We start from the raw sequence: 18,498 nt of genomic DNA on the forward strand, positions 1-18,498 counted from the left end.
GTGCAAATAAAAATGTAGACTATTATTCCCACGGAGGTTTTATGGTGTCTAAGAGTGTAGTTGAAGTGGACTTTTTTACGCAATTTTGTCTTTTACATTCGATTATCCTTTTTAAAGTTCTTTTAATCTATAATAAAATGTAAAATTGTGATTAAAGCTGCATTTCACTTATTTTTAGAATAAAGCTACCAGCATAATTGTTCAAAATTTGTAGCTATTCAAAACTAAGGGATTGACACCAACACCTTGATGGTTTTAGTTCAATCTCGTTTTAAGGGAATTTTTTCATATTATTTGCACAAAAAAGTCTTTATTTTTTTAAAACCTCAAATTTTTTAAGAATAAAAATACAAAAATTTTTAATTCTTATTACGCTACTAGTTTCGAACGTTGTTCATCGTCAGGCGAAGTTCGGATATTATTATTCCCAATTTTTTTTAAAACGCTTTCTCGTATAAAAGGAAAAAAGTGATTTTTTTTTAAATTCCATCAAAGTGCTTTTAAGATACTTTACACTCTTTTATGATTTCCCTATACAAAATAAATAAATAGAAATGTTAAATGACAAAAAAATATTTAAAACAAACAACATGAGTATTTGAACTTATAAGTTGATCATTATTGAGTTTAAAATACTTAATGCGCATCCGTTTGAAGTTACCGACGACCCTTTATGTATTTTGTTTTCCTGTCGCTAAGCTGATAAAGGATAAAGTACATCTTTTGTATTATTTAATCATTTATTGTTATTTACAAAATCAATTAACTTTTAGGACAAAAATTCACAACGAGAAAAATGTAACAAAATTTTTATATAAAACTTATTAAAAAAAAAAGTGAAAGAGGAGGAATGTTTTAAAAACTACCCGCATATGAACAAACGTAGAAGATTAAACATATTTCAACAATTGTTGATAATTTAAATCCTTGTCTTCAATTTACACAAGTTAAGTTTTTTAAATCATAGCTAAACTTGACATATTACAAAAAATAAAACTGCAATACTAAAAATTTTTGCTTTGCAAAATTTGTATAATTGAAATATGTAATTTGAACAAATTAAGGCCGCTTCAAATATTTTTTGAACTTTTTGTCCCATGCCCCATTTCAAAAGTCTAAAACCCAATGGGGTAAAATAAAAAAAAAGTAAGAACATCATCAAAATTGACCGTTTTTTGGTATTTTTTTCATATTTTTTCAAGAAATTTTTAAAAATTTTTTAAAAAATTTTTAATTTTTAAGAATTTTGTATTGAAACACGAAATTTCATATGAATTTTCTAATAAAAAAATTTTTCAAAACTTTTTGACATAAATTTTTTTTGTTTAAATTTCGAGCGGCCTAATGTAAAAACGTAAAAAATAAAGCCTGGAGTTTCTTTAATCTAAGTTAATTTTTTGGGATGCGAGCAAATATTCCGGTCAGTTATAAATAAATATTAAAATTGAATATTAAACTAAATCAAATTTCTCCGATTTTATTAGACAGGTGGATCGACGCTACTGATAAAATTAGAGAATTTAAAATAAATTTTGATCGTATTCTTGAATTTTTGAAAATATCTAATTTTAAAGTGCTATGATTTAAATGTAAATGTAAAATTATAAAAGGAACATAAGAAAAAAATTTTCAAACTGCAGTGCATTAATTTATTTTGATTTCTTGAAATTTTAAAAGATTTTAAAAGGAACGATATACTATACCCGCATTTCGATGTTACATACCTCCTCATTTTAAAAGTTCTTACTCCTCATTTTACATCTTCGTACTCCTCATGACCCTTTCACAATTTCATACGACCCTAGGGACTGCCCACAGACATTCAGGGTCCTTAATGCAGTAAAAAACCTCATTAAAATTTTCTCATTAATCCTTTAAATATTTTTTTAGTAACACTTTGCATTTAGAAATAATTTTGACGTATAAATACACAGAGAAAAATCTAATGTAGAATTTCCTTTAAGTGAGCTTGACTTGACTTGAAATGCTGATTTACCTCTTATAGTAGTTAGGGTAGCCCTTATAGTGCATATGACAACCCCAACTAATGGTGATCCAGCATTAGTTAATGCTAATGCAAATTTTGTGAAATTTAGTAAGAAAATATTCGGACATTGAAAAAATCAATTTTTGATCTAGAATTTCTGTCGATTTTAGAGCTCAGAATTCATGAACTTCTTCAAAAATTCTTTTCAATTTTTTTTCTTCATAATGAGGACACTAAAAATTGACTTTTCGAGCTTCCAAAACACCAAAAATTGACTTTTCGAGCTTCCGAAACACCAAAAATGGACTGTTAGAGCTTCCAGAAGACGAACAATTGTCTTTTAGAGCTCCCGCGAGATGAATAATGGGATTTTAGAGCTCCTAGGAGGCTGAAATTTGATCCTAAGGAGCTTCCAGCAGGCCAACAATCATCATTTAAGGCTCCCAAGGCGTCACATAGCCACAAAAACCCTGCTAGACTCCCAACGGTTATACATCTATGAGACGAATGAAAGTGATAAAATAGACAGGTCCACATCCTGTTTGGAGCCACCAAAGCGGATGTGCGGCAAGAATTGGAAGTAATTTTGGGTCGGCTGAAAGTGATAAGTCGTCAGATGACGCACACATCCTGGTTGTCGCCAAAACCGGATAATGCGGCGGAAAGCAGAACAAATTTTATAAACTCATAATGAGGACCGTAGCGCCATCTGGTGGTCGATAGATGAAGCTCAAATTCACAATTCAGTGCATCTCATTATTTAAAATCCGTTAATTATTCGTTATTCATCAAAAGATGGCACATTAAACTGGTTCTTCCGTTTGTGTTTCGTGTTAATATAGATTTTAGATTTACTAACAGATCAAAACTGTTAAACATGAAGACTCTGGAGCAGCGAAACGCAGCTGAAACTTCGACATGATTTTTGCCTTTGACCTTATAAGAGGAATAATACAATATGATCCATTATCAAGTAGAACGAATATAAATCACTCGATTCCTCAAACATCACGAAGAAGGCGTCTCCTTCACGTTCCTATAATCCATCGAGTCTACACGGCAGATGAGCCTATTAGTCGTGTCTCGAATGCATTCAATGAAAAGGCGCACCTTTATGATGACAACGTCAGCAGATCGTCTTTTACAGTAACTGAAAATTGGGTCTAAGGCTATTGGGCCTTTTTCAACAATTTAAGACATATTTTGAAGAATTTTGTTCTACAGGAAGCTCTGGGCCTAAGGCTTCAACCTTATCAGCCTAAGGGTAAATCTGCCACTGGTCTTTTAAGAGGAAATTAAACTTTTATGAACTTTAATTAAAAAATTGAATTTTTTTTTTCAAAATTTAATGAAAATACATTGTAAATAACTTTTCATTTACATTTGACCTTTGATTAAAAAAATTACAAAAATTGTTTTTCATTTTTACCAAATTTATATTGTATTTGCCCCAAAATTTTGAAACCAACGCGTTTTTGGCGAAACTATACGTTAATGAAAGTTGGAATATAACTTAGCCACTTAAAAATCCTCGTTTGAAATTATACGTTTCCGAGCATAAGTTTCATGGAGAAATATGTTAGTGTTGACGTCCCCCATGTTAAAGGCGAAAAAAAATTTTCAAAAATTCTCGCTCAAATCCTCTTATTACTTAATTTATATTATATTTGCCCCAAAATTTTGAAACCAACGCGTTTTCGGCGAAAAATCGGCGGCGCCTGGGAATCACAGAAATAATACATTACTCTTTCTTTCTATAGCACTAACAAATCTCCTGATAAAATTTTTTTATTGTTTTGCAAAAAGATCTTTTTTTTGTTTTGCAAAACTATAATGCTTAGCACTATAAATTATGAAATAAAAAAATATTAAAAAAAAAATTAAATTAAATTAAAAATGATATAAACTTTGGGCAACAGTTTTCATATAAAGCTTGTAGAAAACAATTGTCGAAAGCTTATTAATGTTGATTGGAGAAGAGATTAATAGAAACCAAGTTTCCAGATTCAACACAATTGCCCAAAATTTATATCATTTTGGTAAGGGGTAATTTTTAATCTTGACCCTAAAAGTTCTACGAGCTCAATGAGAATTTTATAATATGAGTGTCTCCTTCTAATAAGGTACTTGTTTCTTGCGTTATAGTTTGTTTTTTTTTACATATATTTTTACCGCATTTCGAAGAAAAAATGCGGTATTAAACTCGACTTGTCGTCCGTGTGTGTGTGTGTGTCACCTGTGCCCCAAAAATTTTTTTTGTTCCCAATTGTTCCCAATAGTGCAAAATAGTTCCCAATAGTTCCCATAGTGCAAAATAGTTCCCATTGGTTCCCAATAGTTCCCATAGTGCAAAATAGTTCCCATTAGTTCCCATAGTGCAAAATAGTTCCCATTAGTTCAAAAATGTGACAAAAATGTTAAATGAGGAGTACAAAAATCTGGAATAAGGAGAACGAAAAGCAATGATACATATGCAACATCGAAATGCGGTTTAGTATGTCGTTTTTTAGACGACTACTTTCTCTATTTTTTTAATATAAATTTGTTTTAGAAGTTGAAAACTTCAAATAATACATATTTTAATATTATTTTTTTTTGTAGAATATATTGTAAATAACTTTTCTGCCAGGACTTGGCATTGATAAATAAAATAAAATAGTATGAAACTTGTGTTGTGATTAATTTGCAAATTTTTGGCACTTCTGAGTAGCTCGACATGTATGTTGTGCACTCATGAAAATTTGCAAAACAAAAATCGGAGAAATCGAAAAAAACTAAGAAATTTCGAAACAAAATACATGCATTGAGATGCGGTTAAGCTATTCTTCAAACGGATCATTTTCAATATTTTTTTTTCATCCACAATAATAAAAAAAATTACCCAAAATTCGATTGTTAAATAGTTTTCGAATTTTAAAAGTTAACACCTTAAAGGGTTTATCCGACTGCTTAAAGGGTTGCATTTTAAAAAGAGGTAAATTTTTTGACGCTATGATAATTTGAAAATTTGATGACTTGATCCTTAAATTTATATTAAAAAGTAGTGTTCTTTTGCTTCACATTTGCCTTACCTGAACTAAATACATAGATTTAAAGAAGTTTAAAATGATTGAATACACGCCTACATTCAAGTCAAAACTTTTTTGTATCATTGTATTTTCGAAGAAGGTATTTACGTCGCGGTCGCAAAAAAATGACACATGAATTTAAACTTCATTTATTAAAACAGCATCAGTGGAAATAAAAAAAACTGTTAAACATGCTTAACCTTAGTCAATTTGCTTAAATTTTTATTATTTTGAGCAGCCAATCAAAACTTCTGAACATGATTTACTACGCGCATATTAGATACAATAGAGACAAGGAAAAATGTATGTATTTCATGAATGTAGGTTTCATACCTGAGTTTTCCCTATTCAATCGTGGTTCTACTGTTTAGTTCATTATGATCAATTGAAAACTTGATTACATAATATCTAATCATATCATTAAGTGGGTGTGGAACTTAACGCAATAAGAAAATTGTAATTTATTTAGGTGGTAGCATTTAGAAAAGAAAGCATTTTATAAGTACTTTTCAAAAAGATATCTATCAGAATTGAGTGAAACATCTATAATATCGCGCAAAAAATTAATAAAAATAAAAAAATAATCATAATTATAATTTAAGTATATACAAACAGTTTTTCAACATCATGTAAACTCAACAAATTCGTAATTTTTACAAAAGCAGAAAGTGTTTTTTTTTTTATAAGACTCTAATCAAAAATAAATAAATAAAAGTCAGAAAGCTTTAGAATTTTGAATGGTATTTCTCTCAGTTAAAATATGTTACAAATGAAGAGATCATCATTTATGATAAATGACATACTAATGTATTCAGATAACAAATCTCAATTAAATAGATCTAAAGAACATCCAAATATGAAAGGGGGTAAGCTTTAGTATACATAAAATAAGAGGCAGTATTATTGTTCGGACAAAAAGCTTTCGCCATGTTGATCTAAGACCAGAAATTAAAAGAAAGTATATCTTATGGGTCGACCCAATTTAAAGACACAAGGTAAAATTTTATCGGATTGATGTTCTTATCTTGTGTACTTGGAATTCCATGGCCTCTGTCTTCTTTGTGTCCCATTTTGTCCCTGTATAAAAAAAATGCATAAAAAATGATAAAACGAACAATTTTTTTGCATACCAATCTTGTTTCTTGAAACATTTCCTTTAAAAGGTTATCGATTTTTGTGAAAAGCAAATTTCTTATTCATAATTTAATGAATGAAAATTTATAATTCATATTTTTACCGCATTTTCAAAAAACAATTAATATATGCTCGAAATGTTGCTGAAATTTAAATAATAAATATTTAATTTGGGTATATGAAATTTTGAAATATTTTCGAATGTGAAACGAATGTTTTTATTAAAATAATTTTAGTTTTTGACATTTTCAAATTTGAACTAATCGAACGAAAGAAATCAAACTAAACTTTCCCAATATTAAAATTTGAGAAAAAAACATCAGTTTGGTCACCTGATTATATTCTTTTTAATCAAAATTTCATTAGAAAGTTTGTATTTAAGCAAGTTAAGCTCATTTTTAATATCATTTTGATGTAAACTACTTATGCTTAATGTTTTCAACCAAAAAATACAAAACAATATTAATGATTTCCCTTTTTACTTATTATTTTTCCTCCTAAATTTTTTCAACAAAATCGAAGGAGGAGGTAACATAACGTAAAATAATTAATTGCAATCACCTAAATATAATCATGATTTATATAAACAGTAAAATCAATTTTTATAAAGATATTTAAAAAAAAAACGTAGGCTTACACCTTCATTTAAAAAGGTATCTTAAATAACATACAATAATTAAGATTAGTATGATACAATTTTTGTAGAGAAATTCTATCAGTTTTTCAAAAAATATATTTTTTGTTACTGTTTTTAGCGCATTTACATTTTCGTAGAAAATAAAGGCGCTGTTGTGCTTCGTTGCGTGTCAGTCCGTCCGTCCGTCCGTAGCGAAACTTGTATGGAAAACTTGGATGCAAAACTTGTATGGAAAACTTGTATTTAAAACTTGTATGGAAAGTTTTTGAATATTCTATGAAGTTTCTCAAAGCTTCTATGAACATTTTCGAAGCTTCTATGAACATTCTTGAAGCTTTAATGGAAAACTTGAATTAAAAATTTTTGAACATTCCATGAATTTCTCGAAGCTTCTATGAGCTTTCTCAAACATTCTATGAAATTTTTCGTGCATTTTTGAAGTTTCTTTAACACTTTGCCCCAATGAACCATCTAAAACTTTGCCTCAAAGCACAATCTAAAATTTTGCCCCAATGCACATTTGGAAACTTTGACCTAATGCATGTTTTGAATTTCAATAAAAAACAACCATGTAAAAAGTTTGAATGAAAAACTGTATCTAAAATGTAAATGCGCTCCAGTTCATCGGCTCGATATCTGATCACTAGTTTCCAATTGATTGAGTTTAAATTTATTTAGCTGAATAATTAAGTATTTAGCTTGGACAGTTTAACATTCAAAAATTTTTTATTTAGTTCGATAAAAAATTGTATTTAAAACCTTAAATACATAAATTAGTAATAAAAAAATCTGATCTGATTAACTCGTTCAATCAACAATGATTCTGTTAAATCATTAATTGTCATGTAAACCAATTTTGAGTCAAATGCGGTAAACATATGAAAAGTTAATCAGGCGAATAAATTTAATATTTATATCCATTTTTGTCTCCCCCCCCCCTCCGATTTTGTCCATAAATAATAAAATTTGTCCATAATAAAAATTACACTAAAAATTTTAATAGGTATTTTTGACATTTTTTTGGATTTTTTAATTGAAAATTTACTGTTTACGATAAAATCATTCAAAAAACAAAAGAGATTTACTTCAATAAGGCGTTTCCTATGTAAATATAGAAGAAATTTTTTTTCGGGTCACGTGTACAAAATATTTTTTTTTTTTTAATTTTTACTGTGGGAGATTTTGTTTGATTTTTCTTCACTTTTATGTTTAAATTTGAAAATAATATAAACCAAAATTAAATCAACGTTTCATGTCTAAAATCGTTAAAAAAAAATAAAAAATATTTATTTTTTTATTTCCCCTCCCCCCTCATGAAAATCCTCATGGGACTAAAAATGAAAATATTAAATTTATTCGCCTAATAGTAGACATAGTACATACCAAAAATCAAAAAACAGGAGAAATTAATGAAAAATCTCATGAGCAGAACAATTAGGAATGCGTTTAACATGTTCGTGAAATGAACAGAATCCTTTTTATTAACATTTACTTTTTAACACACTACATGTTTTAGATGAAAGTCGTATTCTCGAACCTAAGAAAAATCCCTTTGAGACCAGTAATGGAAAAGTTAAACAAAAAAGATCTCGTGCAGCTTTTAGCCATTCACAAGTTAATGCTTTGGAACAACGTTTTATGAGACAAAGATATTTGTCAAGCTTGGAGCGATCTGAATTAGCCAAGTTATTGAAGCTGTCAGAAACGCAAGTTAAAATTTGGTTTCAAAACAGAAGATACAAAACAAAAAGAAAACAACTGCAAATGGAAGTAGAATCTAATGAATTAAAAAAACCTATACCTCTACAAGTATTGTTGAAGCATAAAAAAAAACTGGGTTGTGATTTACTCCGATTAGACAACACTTTTATTGAAATTTACAATCATCAGGTATATTTTTTAGTTTTTGAGGTTTTTGAACTAAATAAAATCATTGAAATTATTCCAGTTTTCATGCATGGCAAACCATTCAACAAATATGCCAAATGAAGAGCTGCACTACCTCCATCACGACATGAAACATCCAAATACTTTTGATTTCGGATCATTGCTGAGAAAATAAGTTAATTATTTAATTTTATTAAATATATAAAATAAAAAACAATAAAAAAAAACTCAAAATATATATCGTGTATGAATTCAAGCTTCCTGATTTTTTTTACCGAATTTCGAAGAAAAAATACGGTATTAAACTCGACTTTTCGTCTGTGTGTGTGTCAGTAACACTCTTTCTAAATTTTTTTTTTTTTTGTAATTCTTTGTTAAACAAAAAAAAACGCGAGTTTTTCTTCAAAAGCTACTCAAGGGTCAACGATGAGTCATTTTTTTTGACCAAGTCGATTTTTTTTTGCTTAAAATGGCCTCATTCCATAAGCATACGAAATTTCAGCTAAAACGAAAATTTTGTAAAATATTTTATAATCTTGCCCAGTTTGGAAAATCTAAATGAGGAGTGTAAAATTTTATTATGAGGAGTATGAAATTGTGAAATGAGGAGTATGAAAATGTGAAGTAAGGAGTACAAAAAAGCAAAGATATGCAAATTCGAAATGCGGTATAGTTAGTCGTTCTTTAGACGACTACTTTCTCTATTTTTTTCAATTTTTATATTCAATATATGTATTTAAGTCTGCTCCAAATTTTTTTTGAACTTTTTGTCCCATGCCCCATTTCAAGCCGAAAATCCAATGGGGCAGAATAAAAAAAAAGTTAAAAATTTTATCAAAAATTACCGTTTTTTGGCATATTTTTATTATTTTACAAGAAATTTTCAAATAAATATTTAAATTTTTAACCTTTTTGTATACATGATATTTTATCTAGAATTTTTTTCTCAAAACATATTTTTTCAAAAATTAGTGAACTGATGTTTTTAAAAATTTTTTCAATGTTTTAGTTAAATTGCTCTAAAATTTATTTTAAATAAGGAATTCTCAAAAATATTGGTCAACGGACAAAAATTCATTGAATATTTGTCATTTTGTATGAAAAAGTATTTCATTTTTTTTTATTTGCCATCTCCCCTCCCCCCATTTTGAAAAACAGAGTTTGGGACAAAAAGTTCGAAATAAATTTGGAGCGGCCTAACTATAAATTAAAGCTGGTTTTAACTTATCTTTTATCAAGCATTTGTGTCGACAAGCGGACGTCCGAAAATTTCAGTTAGAAAAAGTAAGTAGGAATCAAAAAAATTTAACCATTTTTACCGCATTTCGAAGAAAAAATGCGATATTAAACTCGAATTGTCGTCCGTGTGTGTGTAACTCACCTGTGCCCGAAAAATAATTTCTTCCCAATATGGGAAGTGGGGGGTGTTGTTCCATGAATTTCCGATGGATTTGGACGTAGGGGGGCAGGTTAAAAGGAAAATACGACGTCGTATAAATTCTTTCTAGTTAAGGTTTTTTGTTTTTATTTGTCAGTAATATTAAAGCGCTTCAAACTTTTTTGATCTGTTTCTTGGCTTACTGATTAAGCATGTACAATTTTTAACAAATTTCCATATAAATTTGAGCTAATATTTAACAATTTTTCTTGAAAAAATAGGGGGGTCTTCTACTAAAAAGTGCATCGTAAATTAGGATGGGTCTTTAAATTCCGATGGTTTTCGATTATAGGGGGGTGGGGGTCAAAAAATGTCTCTTTTTATCCGACGCCGTAAATGGATGGCGCCAATTAATAAAAATTTGATACATTTTATTTTAAAAAGTAGAGAAATTTCAATTTTCATAATAAAATTTTTAGGAACTATTATTATTTTTAGGAACTGATTATGCAAAGAAGACAACGACTTCATGGAATCACCGACGAAGAAATCCAAGATCGCAAAGCGTTTCGCAGAAGACTAACAACAACAAAAGCAAAGAAACAAAAGAAGTCAACAACAACACCTCCTATTGACAAAGAAAAATATGTTTTAACCTGTTTGACCTCATGGTTTCAATTTTGAAACATTTAATGAGAAATTGAATTGTATGTTTAGTTCATATGATTTAAACAAGCAAGGAAGAAGAAAGATCAATATATTGTTTTTTTCAAGCCAAACTAAATCACGGTATTTCAACCTCATATTTCTGGGTATGATAAGCATTTTTGTTCGTGATTTTGAATTTTTGTTGAATATAATAAGTTTCAAAGTTGACATTTTTTACGAAATGGCACGAATTTACAGAATATCCAAAAACTAGTTTGAAGGGAAGTTTCGAAGGATCCAAGTGGTCCAGAACAAGTTTTTGAGAGCAGCTTTCAACCTCAGTCCTGATCCAGTCACGTTCTCTCAAGTCACCACATACGAACTTTACGAAATGGCACACGATTTGCGACTTTGGAACTTGCATCCTCAATCTGATGCATGACAGAGCCGTGCATCAGTCGAACCCGCTGATTCGCTCCCTGTTCGGGCTCTCAGAGCATTGAGAACCTCCCTTTTGCTGTCACTTTTCGTGTTTAATTTATTTTGTACTTTATTTGTTGAGTAGTTTTAAGTGTAAAATATTTTTTTTTGTTGAAGCAACTTTTTCGCACATTAAACTTTGAAATAGCAAAGACTAAAGTCGCCAGGATCGGATGTTCGTATTAGGACAATAGGTATCCCATCAGAGAATGGTAGGACGACAGTGATAGTCTCAAATAGTTCTGCTCTAAAATACTTTACTTCATGCGCAGCACATCATGAAATTGTCAATGAAATGAAAAAAAAAATACGGATTCAAATTCAAGTTATATAATTAAAAATAATGAACATGTAGATGTTAAACTCATCACAAAAATCTGTTCCCAAATATATAAGACAAAGACCAAAAAATTAATTATCAAAATCAAAAAATCCTAAAGTTCACGGTAATTAATGCCTTGGCCGAAGTTTTAATTCGAAACATTCAGAACAGAAAAAAAAGAGTAGAACATTTTAGACAAAATATAAGAAAATGAATATCTAATCATAAAAAATAGCTATCCATTATACCTAAAATAAAAATTATCATGAAAAATATTTTTAGGGAAATTTGTAATTTTAATTATAGTAAATACAATGTTTAACAAAATTGCAGGAAAAGTTTCTATGAACACCAAATTCCAGTTATAAAGTAGTTCAATTTTAGCTTCACACAGAATTAACTCCAAGTTAGCTCCTTAAAGTGGTGAAAGAACCTTAAATTGTATCAGATCTATTTGTCGTGACAGGAGAGACTCGTGGCTAAAAGAAAGCAGTTGAAAGAACCCGAAAAAGCAAGTTTCGGTACTTCCTTTTTGGATAGGGGCAAAACATTCTGGTCCCGTAATAAAAATAAAAATAAATAAAAAAAAAAATAAAAAATAAGTCAAGTGTGAGACGAATAAAAGTGATAAACAGCTGATCTGCACCAGCATGCAAAAAAAAAATCCTGCCCATGTGCTCTGGGGCGGGCAGGATTTTTTTTTTGCATGCTGGTGCAGATCAGCTGCTTATCAATTTGATTCGTCTCAATTTCGGACATCGTGCTTGTAGCGCCTCCAAAACGGAAATGCGGCAGAAATCAGAACTAAAAATGAGTCGTATGAAAGTTATACAGTCGCCAAAATCCAGTTGTTAACTCGCTATACGCTCATTCGGTTTTAAACTACTAAAAACAGAGGGAAGCTAAAAAATAAATAATGTTTTACGCACATATTGTGTTGGCTAAAAAAGGGCCACTAGCCAGAATTTGGTTGGCTGCACATTGGGATAAAAAGTTGACTAAAGCCCATGTATTCGAGACAAATATTGAACAAAGTATTGAGGGCATAATGCAGCCGAAAGTTAAGCTTGCTTTAAGAACGTCAGGGCACTTACTTCTAGGCGTTGTCCGCATATATTCTCGAAAAGCAAAGTACTTGCTAGCGGATTGCAATGAAGCATTCGTCAAAATCAAGGTAGAATAATCACTAGAGGTAGTACTTTATTTACAGTTTCTCGCTATTACAGATGGCTTTTCGCCCAGGCGTAGTTGACTTGCCAGAAGAACATCGAGAGGCAGCTGTTAATGCTATTACATTACCAGAAGTTTTTCATGACTTTGATACGGCTCTTCCAGAATTAAAGTATATATTCCAGAAGCTATTACACATATATTGAATAACTTTATCTGACGCCTTTTTTAGTGATGTTGATATTGAAGCCCAGTTTTCAATAAACCAATCAAGAGCCGATGAAATAACAATGAGGGAGGATTACGGGACTCTTCAAATGAATATGCATGATGATGGATTCGGCGACATCGGCTTTGAACCAAGTGCTCCAGACATAGTAAGAGACAATTTAGAGGACAGTATGACGGTATAATTAAATGTTTTATATGTATTTGCATAACGAAAAATGCACTAACGAAATTCTTTTTGTAGGATGATTTTTTCTCCGGTGCTTTGGAAAACGACATGAGAAACTCCAAAGAAGTCACAGAAGGTTCATCAAAATTGCTCGACGGCATGCAAGAAAATTTGACCAATGACTTTGGGGATACATTTGAACGTAAGTTATTCAACGTCATTATCATTATGGTTCGCGCCGCCGTACCATTTGTATTTATTTAGAAAAAATGAAAATCATCTTTTGTATTTTTTGTTTTAATGCAATCAGAACCAGCAGCTGGATTGTTTGAAGGTGATATTTTTGGCGAAGGTCCATTACAAACGCATTCAGTAGTATCGGTGGCGAACAAACCCGATGATTCAGAGGAAGATGATGATGATGATGATGGTCACTTTGATGGTGGCGCGCCTTCTCCAATACCGAGGTATGTTCTAAATATTTGTCAAATCTGTATAAATATACATAAGTACAATTTCTTTGTAGCTCAGAAAACTCCAGAGCTTGTACACCTGGCCCAACAACTGTACTTAACAGTCCCATACTTAATGAAAAAAAAATATGCGACGATACAGGAACCGAAAATATAAATAAAGACGATGGTTTGATATCAAAAATTGGTGATGGTATAACAGATACTATTAACCCTGTCGTAAATGAAGAAGAGAGTTTTGCTCTTGCTCCTATTGATTCTATCGTCATTAAAGGTATAAGTAACAAGTCCAAGAGAAAAAGAAAATTAATAGTTGACGAAATCAAAAACATTTCTGGAGATGAAATGAAAAATCAACTAGCAAACACAACCGATATAGTGACCACATTAGATTTGGCGCCACCGACCAAACGGTAACTAAAAATATCTAAAAGTCTTTCACACATGTAATGTAATGTGCTTCTTCTTTATTTAAAGCCTTATGTATTGGAAGGAAACAGGAGGAGTTGAAAAGTTGTTTGCTCTCCCTTCTAGGGATTACTGTGCAAATCCTTTGTTTCAAGTCAGTAGCATTTTATTAAAATTTTATTTAACGGAATAAATGTTTATTTATACTTATTGATTATAGAATTATCAGCGGCAGCTCATAACAAAATTAATAGGCATAGAAGAGTTTTCCAAACTGGGACCGTCAGAAATTATTATTACCGAGAGAAGTAACTTGGATGAGGCACAATCTCCAACAATAAAAAAGAAGCGCAAAAACAAGCATAATGATCTAATTGATAAAAATATTGAGCCTGAAGTATTAAGAGAAAATGATTTCAGCATGTTGACAAATATAACACTTGAAGAAAGAAATAACACAAACAAAAATATGCAAAGCAACTTTGAGGATAATCTCTTGAATACATCGACAGATAATCAACTTGTGTCTGACAGCCCTGATCACGTACTTGAAGGAAACTTCACTCCAACTGGGCTAGACCATGGCGAAATATCCCCAAATCATTGCATAGAAAATATAGACAGTATACCCAATTTGCATGTCGATCAGGTATCATCAATATTGAATGCTTCTAATGTCGAACAATTTTCAAATATGGGTTTCGAGAATGAAATGTCCTCAGAAAAAATATCGCATGACTGGGATGGAGATTATGACTATCAATCGTCTGAACATGTAAGAAAATCAAATAATATAATGCATACGAAAAGAAGCTCAATACAATCGAAAATGCTTTGAATTTCTTACTACCAGAAATCAAATGGTTTTTTTTAGTTTTCAATATTTGAATGGAAATAGAAAAACAATCATAGTAATCTCTTCAAAATTGATAAAAAAACGTTTTGAAATGTGTGAAATTCAAACCATTTTTTACGCTTTTTAGCCTAAATTATTTGTAATGTATTCTAACAATCGTGTACTTACGTACTTGAAAATTACAGGTAATGGACGAACAGGGTGTGGATGAAACGATGGAACAATTTGAAGAAAGAGTGTTGAATAAGAGAGCGGCGCATCTTTTCATATCAGTGCGAAGTACTCTACAAAAGAGGGGAAGCATATTATTAACCGATTTAACAGTTAATAATAACCGAAAACAAGTAAGTTTAATGAAAACTAAAGTCGCTCTTTGAACAACAGCAATCAATAAACATGGTTTTATATTTTTAGGCAGCCCAGAAATTTTACTCTATACTGGTTTTGAAAAAATTTCAAGTATTAAACTTACAACAACCAGAACCGTATAATCCTGTAATTATTAGCAAAGGTCCATGTTTTGACAATCCCAAGTTATAAGTGAACACTAAGAAGCTATTACATTAAAATCTTATAAGAAATATACATATAAATATTTATTGATGTGAAATAAAAACATATTATTCTATTATGGTAAAATTTGTACATACACAACCTATTTTATCACTACATGCATTTATTTTTTAAAAATTATATTTCCTGTCAAATTAATGAATAAGAGTAAAAATAGGTATAACGTATTATTTTTTATTTTTTATTTGGAAATAAAAAAGCATAATTTAAAAAAGTGATTTAATATTAGAAAACGAATACAGTCAGATACATGGAAAATATCACCAGCCAGTTGTGTTCAGGTTCAAATAGGATATAGTCTTAATTATCTTTGTACATCTCCTTGTTCCTGGCAGTTAATTATTATATCATGACACAAGGGACAGCGATCTTGAACATAAAGCCATTTTCTTAAGCACACTCCATGAAAATAATGTCTACATTTTGTGATTTTTGCAGTCGTCATATCCTTAAAAAATACAGTTTTTTTGAAAAAAAATGAGAAGAATTATCGAAAATTAGTTTACCTGATAACAGATTGCACACACATCATCATACTCGGACATTTGTTCAGAAGTTGCTTCAGGTAGTGATGATATTTTATAAACTGCATTTCGTCTTTTCATAAAGACACTCCATCCAGCTTTCGCCTCACACCATATATTGAAATAAGCATGAATGCACATCATCAGTGCCCTTATAGCTCCACCAGATTCAAATGCTAATATCCACGCTCCATTGAAGAACAAAAAAATTCCAAAACAAAATTCCACAGAGTTTCCGAATGCTTTTACATAGTAAAGATAATCATCCAATTTTTCCCAAAATGTATCGCGTTTTGCATCCAAGACGAACAAAGTGTACGTAAGTAAACTAACAATTACCTAGAGAAAAAATTTAAGTAAAATGTTTACTTTATTTTTTGTGACTTTACTTACCTTAATTATAACTTCTACAGAAAATGCAGTAACAGCAAGAAGCCAGGTTGAAGATGAATATCGCCTCCATAAACTAATTAAAAGCACCGTTGGAGCAACTAACAGGAAAAAACTAGCTGTTAAAGCACGCACATGTCGATTGCTGTAAAAGAAAGAATCATTTCTGTATTAAACTGTTGTTAAAAATTGATTATATGTAGTACTTTGATGGGTTTCTAGCTGCACTCAATGAGTACAAAGTAGGGGCTACAAGGTTATGTAAAAAGTGAAATAATGCTGTAAACAGCAAACAAAAGTTCCGGCATAAACGGATGTAACGTTTTTCGGACTCTAAGGTAGTCAGTCCGGTCTGAAGTGCTAATATATAGAACAATATTGCGGATACAGTTCCAATGGACTTGTCTTCACTGTTGTCCTCAACTAATAAAAACCATTGAAAAGCTTTTCCAATCAGGTGACATAAAACAGACACTATACTGGTGAGACCCAAAACGGAAAGCAACGTTTCACTCCCATTTACCATGATGAATTTGAAAATATCTTTGTTTACATCCTCATTTAAAAACAACAAATAGGTATTGTTGATAGTCCTAAAAAATAGTTAAAAATCACTTAGAGGGAATTTACACGTATTGATAATTGATATAAATATGTATTACAAATTATTATTTAAATACCTTACTATCCAGAATAATCGTAGAACAGTTGGTACGTTTAACCGTTGCCATTCATTTTCTACCAACGCAGATATTCCAAAATTATGAGCAAAATCCTATTCACATAAAATATATTAATCACAACTTATTTCAATAAATTTGATAAGGTTTTACCCTTGTATGTTTGTAGCCTGAAGTTAATATTGAAATTATTTTCATTCCGTAATTCCATATATCCAACAAAAGCATTATAAACAGTACCATCACAGATACGCTTGTAAAGTATTTACAGCTGTTCAATGATAACGGAAAGAATATTAGAATGGAGGGAGCGAGGAATGCACATTCAACAGTCCTTTGTTCAACCCACGAGATGCTATGTAAAATATTAAATAAAAAGTGTTCTATTATAAAGGAAGAGCTTTTTTACTTGTGGACAGAACGGTCTTTACCTTTGAAGTCGCTTTATAAAACAGTACGCTGTTGCTAGAATGATTTGTATTCCCAAGTTAAGAGCAATTGAGAGAAGTTCATCAAAGGTGATTTGAATAAAATCTGTTTGTTCTAAAAAGGACACATTTTTCCAATATGATAAAAATATTAGGCCCATTGGCAGCACGTAAAAATATACGTGTATAAGATAGTTGGTCCACAATACAAATAAAAGAAATGCAGTAACGGCACCTTAAAAAAAAGTCAAAGTTAACAATCTCAATGTTTTGGAAGGATGAATCTTGGGGCTTACCAGCAATGCACATTAACAGTTTGAAAGTGGCAATCGGCAACGTCTTATAAAAACTATCTTGTGTATAATGCTCATAATGTGTGTAATTTAGAAACGAATGTAGGTTAACCTGAGGAAATACTTCAGTTTTGAGAATTTTATCGAACATAAATAGTGGTGGAACACGTAGTACAATATCTAATACGCATAGATATTTTGCCTTTAGGGACATTTTGAAAAGAAAATGTGTGTCGAATTTTTATTTTTAACAGGCGATTGAACTTTTATCCATAGTTAATCTTAATAAAAATTCATAAATACTTTTTATTTATGAAAACACTTTGTTTTCTTTTTTTATTTTCGTCTTATTTACACGGTGATATACGTATTCAAAGAGTTTGTTTGCTGGGTTGCATCTGAATTTCAGTGGGACTGTCTGTTAAGGTTGTGCCTTTTCGTTTTTTACGTAAAAAAAACAAAAAAAATCTCACTTTTTTTCATTATACTGTAATAATAGATTTAAAAAGAGTTCTGAAAGATGCCATGCTAGTTTTTTTCTTTGGAATTACCATTAATACCTAAGTAGGTTTTTTAAAATTGATCAAGGGACTTCCAACTACATAGATCCAAATTACACAGTTTAGTTCGAGCAGTTCTTTTAGCGAAATAGTATGAAGGAAAATAGAGTTAGCATTTACAAAATCAGGGATTGTTTGAGAAATTTTCCTGGTCACCGGCACTGGAGTTTCAAGGTTCATCAACTCAGGGTTCCCAAATGTCTTA

At 30.6% G+C, this 18,498-nt stretch overlaps 2 protein-coding genes across 2 annotated transcripts; one reads left to right on the top strand and one right to left on the bottom strand.

Moving 5' to 3' along the window:
- The first annotated feature begins 12,411 nt into the window (after window positions 1-12,411).
- LOC134833146 (double-strand-break repair protein rad21 homolog A) lies at window positions 12,412-15,615 on the top strand. Its single transcript, XM_063847371.1, has 10 exons — window positions 12,412-12,715; window positions 12,768-12,883; window positions 12,944-13,118; window positions 13,184-13,310; window positions 13,419-13,575; window positions 13,635-13,994; window positions 14,059-14,143; window positions 14,210-14,764; window positions 15,031-15,189; window positions 15,260-15,615. The coding sequence occupies exons 1-10, from the start codon at window positions 12,458-12,460 to the stop codon at window positions 15,383-15,385; spliced, it is 2,118 nt and encodes a 705-aa protein (XP_063703441.1). The 5' UTR covers window positions 12,412-12,457; the 3' UTR covers window positions 15,386-15,615.
- LOC134833147 (protein TRC8 homolog) lies at window positions 15,427-18,370 on the bottom strand. The gene is made up of 9 exons (XM_063847372.1): window positions 18,285-18,370; window positions 17,737-18,220; window positions 17,444-17,675; window positions 17,166-17,367; window positions 17,013-17,107; window positions 16,539-16,925; window positions 16,336-16,477; window positions 15,925-16,281; window positions 15,427-15,866 (listed from the first exon to the last, which is right to left on the bottom strand). The coding sequence occupies exons 2-9, from the start codon at window positions 17,945-17,947 to the stop codon at window positions 15,723-15,725; spliced, it is 1,770 nt and encodes a 589-aa protein (XP_063703442.1). The 5' UTR covers window positions 17,948-18,220; window positions 18,285-18,370; the 3' UTR covers window positions 15,427-15,722.
- Between the last annotated feature and the right edge of the window lie 128 nt (window positions 18,371-18,498).

The sequence above is a fragment of the Culicoides brevitarsis genome, chromosome 3 (genome assembly GCF_036172545.1).
Source record: "Culicoides brevitarsis isolate CSIRO-B50_1 chromosome 3, AGI_CSIRO_Cbre_v1, whole genome shotgun sequence".
NCBI classification, from domain to species: Eukaryota; Metazoa; Arthropoda; class Insecta; order Diptera; family Ceratopogonidae; genus Culicoides; species Culicoides brevitarsis.

Excerpts from the sequence above, each read along its gene's own strand:
- LOC134833146 (XM_063847371.1), top strand. The coding sequence starts at position 12,458 with ATGTTTTACGCACATATTGTGTTGGCTAAAAAAGGGCCACTAGCCAGA. Across the intron at positions 14,144-14,209 it reads GTGCAAATCCTTTGTTTCAA|AATTATCAGCGGCAGCTCAT; the intron begins GTCAGTAGCATT and ends TATTGATTATAG. Across the intron at positions 15,190-15,259 it reads TTAATAATAACCGAAAACAA|GCAGCCCAGAAATTTTACTC; the intron begins GTAAGTTTAATG and ends TTATATTTTTAG.
- LOC134833147 (XM_063847372.1), bottom strand. The coding sequence starts at position 17,947 with ATGTCCCTAAAGGCAAAATATCTATGCGTATTAGATATTGTACTACGT. Across the intron at positions 17,368-17,443 it reads TTTATAAAGCGACTTCAAAG|CATCTCGTGGGTTGAACAAA; the intron begins GTAAAGACCGTT and ends TATTTTACATAG. Across the intron at positions 16,926-17,012 it reads CGATTATTCTGGATAGTAAG|GACTATCAACAATACCTATT; the intron begins GTATTTAAATAA and ends ACTATTTTTTAG.